Source organism: Pygoscelis adeliae, unplaced genomic scaffold (genome assembly GCF_000699105.1).
Source record: "Pygoscelis adeliae isolate BGI_AS28 unplaced genomic scaffold, ASM69910v1 Scaffold27, whole genome shotgun sequence".
NCBI lineage: Eukaryota > Metazoa > Chordata > Aves > Sphenisciformes > Spheniscidae > Pygoscelis > Pygoscelis adeliae.
This window is the reverse complement of record NW_008825410.1, coordinates 105,305-112,890: the sequence shown is the minus strand read 5'-3', so window position 1 is coordinate 112,890 and position 7,586 is coordinate 105,305. Positions and strand designations below refer to the sequence as shown.

General features: G+C 44.1%; 1 protein-coding gene across 1 annotated transcript in view; it reads left to right on the top strand.

Annotated features, from left to right (window-relative positions):
- TAC1 (tachykinin, precursor 1) overlaps positions 1-5,124 on the top strand; it is a 6,306-nt gene extending 1,182 nt beyond the window's left edge. The window contains exons 2-4 of the mRNA XM_009330572.1: positions 11-129; positions 765-788; positions 5,075-5,124. Of these exons, the coding sequence (XP_009328847.1) occupies positions 11-129; positions 765-788; positions 5,075-5,124 (193 nt within the window). The remainder of the gene's footprint in view (positions 1-10; positions 130-764; positions 789-5,074) is intronic.
- The last annotated feature ends 2,462 nt before the right edge of the window (positions 5,125-7,586 follow it).

Here is a 7,586-nt window from a genome sequence, read left to right as displayed (position 1 = left end):
CCGCGCTGAGCGCCGGCGCTGTCGCCCCGCAGGAGGAGCTGCCGCTGCCTCTGGAGCACTTCCTGCAGAGGATGGCCCGGAGACCCCGGCCCCAGCAGTTCTTCGGCCTCATGGGCAAGCGGGATGCCGGTGAGCGGGGCGGGGGGCTGGCTCCCCCACACGCCCCTCTGCATGCCTCTTCTCCTAGCGCCGCTCCAAACTTCACAGCGGTTGACACCCGATTTTAATGCGTTAAACCTTTCCCAAAAGTTGCGATGTCGGTTGTTCGGGTGTGGGGGTTTTTTTGGTTTTTTTTTTTTGTTGTTTTTGCAAGTTTAATATCAGATAAACTCACCGATTGGAAAAGAGCGGGCTTCACATTAAAGTGCTAAGTGCTGACCAATTACAGCACGTAAATACCAGTAAGGAGTATCACGATAATTCACGGGTCGGCATATGTGCCACCGAATTGCCCGAGTGTGGAAATAGGTTGTGTATACAATTATTGCCATCTTTTCTACATGTTTACTGATCCAAGAATTGATCTAAGAAATTGGAGCTAAGCAGGTCTAAATTGTGTGGGTTTAGCTAAAATAAGGTTTTGTAGTCTCTTCAAAGAGGAATGCAGTTGTAAACGATCACCTTAATTTCCCTTAAGTGGAATATGCGTAGGGTAGTTTCTGTATTTGATTCTTCAAAGCATTGCAGTAGCATCATATTATATGCCAATCCTTTTTCAACAACTCTTTTTCCTTTTTTTCTCTTTCCTTTCCTCTTCCAATCAGGATATGGCCAGATCTCTCACAAAAGTAAGTTAAAAAAATGCAAATATTGTAGGTAATTATTAGAAGATATTCAAACAGGGAATAGTGTATTTGAGGGGATTAGTTAGAAGGTGACTGGGTTCAGCTAAGGACTGGCAGCACCGGTGGTGGAGAAATGTTCTGCTAAAGGATTGAAAAACCCCCAGTGCAACTGTGAGCCTGTGCCTCATCCGAGCCACCACAAGCTTTGCGATTTCAATCCACGTTAATGTGTGGATGTTGCAGCTCTCTCTTATTTCCCATGGGGGGGATTCTGTAAGCCTTTCTCATAGGCAGGGCAGGCTTACTGCCAGACTTGGAGAGGAGCAATTAAGATGGCAAAATCTAGAAAATTAGAATAGTGAATTCCCAAATCCCCAAGAACAATTCCACAGGAGAGCCCATGTATCAAGCATGCGAGATACTGTATCTGTGCTCTCAGCATTGTCTGGGTGGGAATCAGACCCCCGCTCACAGCAGGGGCTGATTGATGATGTGCTGCCATATAAACAAGCATATCTTGACCCATTCATAAGCGTGCCTTGCTTTGCTTCTGTGTAACACCAAGCGGGAGATGGTATCAGCAGGGTGGTGTTACCTTGTTCTGCACAGTGATAGTTTTATTCTCTGAACTTGTCTGAAGATGCTCAGACAGAAGCCGGAAGGCTTTTAATAAGTAAAAATGATCTTGTATTCTGTGAGAGCTCCTCTGTCCACAGAGGTCAATAACTGTCCCGGTGTTCTGTTAGCCACAAGATTTTATGACTAGGATTACGTATTGGAAGACCAATTAAAGAGTCTGATACAAAGCTCATGCCAAATAACCTGCTGACTAAAGTAAAAAATTACAGCTTTCTGAAACTGCTTCAGCTTGAATTAATACCTGAAGGTCATTCATCTCGCTTTGTAGATGAATTAGCCAAGCAAAATTCTTTCCAAAGAGAAATTTCTAAGTTTGCCTCAAAAGCCAGCTTAGCGAAAGAAGAATGGCTCCTTTTCGTTCCTTGTCTGAAGCTATAGCTACCACTATATCTGATACGTGCTGTAGGCCAAAACTTGGAGCAATTTATCCTCTACACATCCAGTGCCTTGAGGAGTACTAATGGGACAGGAAGGTAATATCCGAACTCATAAATATTCCAAAAATAGAGCCAGACTGTCTAGCTCAGACACGTCCAGACATAGAGTCCCATTGGCTTCCTCTCCAGTAAGGGCTCTGCCTGACCTGCAAGGAATATTTTTCTTCCACTTCACAGAAAAAAAATGCCAACAGGTAGAAGAGATGCATCACACGGATGCAGGCTATACCAAGACACTGCCTTCTTGTGCATTTGCTCAAATCAATAGGAATTGCACTGGGAGAGGAATAAGAATCAGTTATTGGCCATTGTTTTTCCATTATACTTAAAAAACCCCACAAACCAAAACAAAAAGTCAATCTGAGTTAATGAGAAGATGTCCACTAACTAGCCTGTGCCTTGGTCTACCCTGTTTAGTCTGATTAGTCAGACTGATGTTCATTCTCCGTTGTCCGAGAGTGGTGTGAACAACTAGTCTGTGAGATGAACAGTTTTGGAGCCTGTGTCTTCCTTCCTTGCGAGAACATGTTATCTTAAAAGCCTGCCTATTTAAAATGTATTAAAACATCCCCAAATATATTTTTTCAGGGCATAAAACAGACTCCTTTGTTGGACTTATGGGCAAAAGATCTTTAAATTCTGGTATGTATATGACGAAATGTGGTACTCGGTAATATACAGCCTCTTCATTCTGTTGCCTCTTTGTTCTCTCCCAGCGGATGGAAGAAGCAGTCTTTATGTAGTGTAGACCTAGAGTTCTCTGAAAAAGGATCAGGATTTTCTTTGTTAACCAAAGAAAATCAAGGTCCGCTTCACTCCCATGCTTGAGATGATCAGGCTGGACTGAGCTGCAGGCAAGGTCAGGTAGAAGTCCCCAGGGCACTTTCCTTACCGCCCTGTCCTTGCCAGCAGCACGTTCTGCCGGTCCCCAAAGTGCTAATACAAGAAAAAACTAAATTTTACTGACAAATCCAGATCTCCCCAGGTAAAGGGATATCCTCGTCACCTCTGGAGATCATTATTCCTCAAACTCGGAGCAGAAGGTGGAAGAGCAGAGATCTGCCATTAACACCACCTCATTCTGCAGGTCAAGCTGTTAAACGTTCCCAGCCTCTTCCAGCTTTTCATTTTACCTAAAAAAAAAAAAAAAAGCAACAAGCATTTTAAGCTTTGAACTGATACTGTGAATTTGTGTTATTTTCCCATAGCATCCATACCGAGCAGAATCCTCCTCCCTCATGTGCACGACCCCTGTGGGTAACTGCAGACTGCCAGTAGCTCTAGCTTCCCTGTGCTATAGGGCTGTACTGAGGAAATCCCTCACTGTGAACCATAAAGTGTCAGTTAATTCCCCAGAATAGGAATTAAAAAAATAAAAAACCTAATACGTATTTCATGTCTCTGAAATAGTTCTCACTGTTTTGTTAAATGGATGATAAAAGTTAAATTGCTAGCTGACACCTTTATATTATATGGATACACGCTGTGATCTATATTCTGCAATTATGGTTGTCAGTAACTTTTATTTTCAATTAAACCCTGTTCAGACTAGTAATATTTCTCTCTGCATCATTTTGCAAATTGCTATGTATCATGAATAATTTTGTACAATTTTATCTGTGGTGGCAGTAGCTATTAAATGCATAATACCTGTAAATATATCTGCTATCACAAAAGTAAATAGCCTGGAAGTAATAAATTTGGTTTGGTTTCTATTGGGATTACATTTACATTAATATGAGAATGTAAAATGCAGCAAATGTTTAAAAAAGGCAAAGATTTTATTGCCCTAATTTCAAAATTGCTGGTATGGTCAGGATACTGTTACGTGGTATTTGTAACAATGGGGAATAATGAAGTTTTACCCTGTCAGGCTATCTAATACCTGCCTGACAGGTAAAACTAGAATTCACTGCTTTTCTGCCCAATTCCCTGAGAGGAAAACGGTAAGAATTTGCTTCTGCTCCTCTGGAGGAGAAGATAGGTCCTAAGGAGTGTGCAATCAAAGCAAGATCAGGAGTATGTGCTAGGACTGTCCTTACTTCTCCCTACTGAAAGATATTTAACTGGCAGGACTTTTTCTTGGTGCCGTGCCTTGGTGCTGTGGTTTTCTTCTTCTGCAGAAAGCCCCCGAGACCCCTGGCAATGTGTAGGAGTTCACACCGCCCCGCTGCTGGGTGTGAGCGCGGTGCTGATGTAAAGCCTCGTGTGACAAAGCAGAGTACCGGGATGCTGGTGTCTCAGTTCCTGCTTTGGTAAAATGGGGTCTGACACTGCCTGTCTCCCAAGCTGTGCAGTCTGTCGGATGAACGCTCGAGGTAGAAGCTAGAAAACAGTCACACGTACAGTAAAGATACTATAAGAATCCATACTGAGAAAGAAAGCTCAACTCATTTTGCATTTAGCCTGGTGAAAATTGAAGTCTCGTTAATTTAAAACTGTCACTGATCCAAAATGCCAGCTCCCTGCAGGATGCAGTACTGAATCCCCCTAGACTAGCTGTGCACTGCATGCAACAGTCAGGCATGCACACGCTCCGTGAAAGCAATCCTCCCTTTGGGGTCGAAGCAAAGATGACTCTGGTGACCAGCTTTGTCACCCTGTGGTCTGGCTCTGCCCAAGAAGGGCTCTCTGCATTTCCCTCTCATTTTAAAAGAGCAAGAAGGAGAGATCTAGTGCGACTAAACGCTAAATATGTTACTGAAGACTATTTTAGGCTGTGGTAGGTCCGCAGGGTAGTCTGAGGTTTGCTTAGCTCCTGCTGCAGGTTTTTAGTAAAAGGTATCACTGTGCAGGGCTTGGGGACAAGGGAGGGTTTAAACCTGGCAAAGAGCTGACCTGGCAGCACAGAGGTGGCAATGTCGATGCAGAAGGTGTCTACTCACAAACTGATCTGAGTGCTCAGATCCCATCACTTAAATGGGTTACTGGAACGTAAAAATGCTTTGAGTTAATGCTGCTTCAAGCAGCTCGATAGACGAGAGGTAGAAAGCACTGCTCAGACCTTCAGCCTCCTGGAGGATAATGTAGTCTGTAGGGTAAAACCAAATCAAAGCAGCTCAGGGCTGTGCCAGGATCCCTCATCTCGTGTCCAAACGCTCTGACGGGGTCCAGCAGCGACCCAGCAGGCTGCAGGTCTCTGATGTTTCCTTGTGCTTGCTGGGGTTTACGCAAGGCTGCACCACGTCCTTCATTCTGCTTTGTTTTTTGCAGGATCCTCTGAAAGGAGCATAGCACAGAATTACGAACGGAGGCGTAAATGAGACATTCACGTGCATTATTTATTAACTTCATTTGTTCTAATGGCCAATGCAGTGTAATTTAAACTAACTACTGTACGGAATAATTATTTATTTAATAATAACCGATGGGTTGGGTTTTTGAGTTGTACATTCAATAAAATGATTATTTTTCATATTGTGGCAGCGATACGTGTTGTGTAGGTGCGTTGTGGTTCTGAAAGGACCAGCAACCCTGATGACGTCTCACAACAAAGCACATCATTTGATATGACCCATAAAGTTATGTTCACTAAACAAAGAGAATATTCTTTTGTTTGTTGAAAGCGAGTCTGTCAGCTTCACAGCCAGTGCAGAACAGAGCTGATGTACAGTCTAGTGCCTCAATTTGTTTTCATGGTTTACAATGTACTGTAATTTCCGTATCAAAAAATATATTTGTATCATTGCAGCATGTTTTATGTTTTGTGACTACGTATCTATATATTTTAAAAAGGGGGGGTGGGTACGGTTTGAATGTGAATCTGAGGTCTTCATTTCATAGTCTGGAATTTTATGATAGTAACATTTTAAATAAAAACTACTCTGGGGATTTTGCAACATATTTTCTTTGGTGATAGTGATGGTGTTATTTCCCAAGGCAGTCTGGAATGAGACTCGGATCCAAGCGACAGTGGTCTGATACTGGAAAGAAATACCAAATTGATGCCTTCCTTTTGCAGGGAGGCCATGAGCCTCCTAGTGCGGGTTTGGTGAATGCTGTGGGGGATTTGCCACTGGAGACAGGCGTTCCCAGGATTGCTCCGGGTCACACAAGGTGCCATCTATCCTAAATCCGATGGAAATCAAGAAGTGTGTTGACTGAATGAAAAGGGCCCAATGTATCCCCCAGCTCCAAGTGGAATAATTTGCTGTGGACTTCATCCACTACTACAGGCTTGTTATTTGAAAGCCAAGCTTTTAATAAATACTAGCCCTCAGATTCACAATAAAAACACTTGTTGGCTTGAACCCATGCAATATAAGAGAGAAAAATGTGAGCGCAATCACCTTTTTAATTAAAATGTGTGGTTACTGTATTTCCAAGACTGTCCCAAAATGCTACATCTCAGCAGATGCCAAAGCATCTGGAGGTCTATATTCTTTCCACAAGCTAAAAGCTATACTTCTCTGATGCTATCACACGAGCTTTCATCAGAGATGAATCAGCAGTGAAAACAGCCAGCACATACACACCAAATTTCAAAATAAGTAATACAAAGTGATTAATTGGTGGTTGTTTTCCATTTTGGAAGTTGAACTTGGCAACCTCCATTTTCAGGTTTACCTGAGGCATCCCCATAACTGCACCCATTAAGAGTGGGTGGGCATAGGACCTCCCTCGTGCTAGGTTAGGAGCAGCACCTAAGCCTGCCCATGCTTAAAACAGATCCCACTCCCAGGTAAGTAGGAGCTGGGTCTAGCGAGGTGGGGGGCTACACGGTGGGAAAACTGAGGCAGACTTGCGACAGGCACCATGCTCATGTGAGACGCAGTGGTTATACTGGCGCTCTGCCAGCTCTTCATCTTGCCACGGCTAATTTTCAGACTAATAAACTTCTGTATCAGCTCCCACTGAGCTCAATGAGGGGGGAAAGCTGATTGCTGGGCTAACAGCATGGCAAAAGGAGTGCAGAAATGTGTGTTGAATAATGCTCAGCAAAGGGTAAAAAGAAAGAAAAAGCTTTAAAATGCTGTTTCCTGAGCCTGGAGGACCATGGTGCTCCCAGAGCTCACAGCCTGTGTGCACTGAATTGTGAGACACGGAGAGGAAAGAAAAAGCCCCGCTGCTCGCTCCCTGCAGCCTGCGCATCTCACAAACCTCCCCACAGAAGCAATGACTGCAAACATATTTGCATCCAGAGAAAGCCGCACAAGACAGAGTGAGCTTTAAGTGTTTGGAGGACAGCACAGACACTAGTTAAGAGCACCCAGCAAAGGGCTGGAACTGAATTTTCTGGCAAAACCATAGAAGCACAGGATGGTTTGGGTTTAAGGATCACCATGTCCAACCCCGCCTGCCATGAGCAGGGACTTCTTTCACTAGATCAGTTTGCTCAAAGCCCCGTCCAGCCTGACCTTGAACACTTCCAGGGATGGGGCATCTACCACCCCTCTGGGCAACCTGTTCCAGCGTCTCACCACCTCATCATAAAAAATGTCCTCCTTATGTCCAACATAAATCTACCCAGTTCAAAACTGTTGCCCCTTGACCTGTCTTTACAAGCCTTGGTGAAAAGTCTCTCTCTGTCTTTCTTATAAGCCCCCTTTAAGTACTGAAAGGCCACAGTAAGGTGTCCCTGAAGCCTTCTCTTCTCTAGGCTGAACAACCCCAACTCTCTCAGCCTTTCTTCATAGCAGAGGTGTTCCATCCCCCTGATCATTTTCGTGGCCCTCTTCTGGGCCCGCTCCAACAGGTCCGTGTCCTTCTTGTGCTGAGGGCTCCA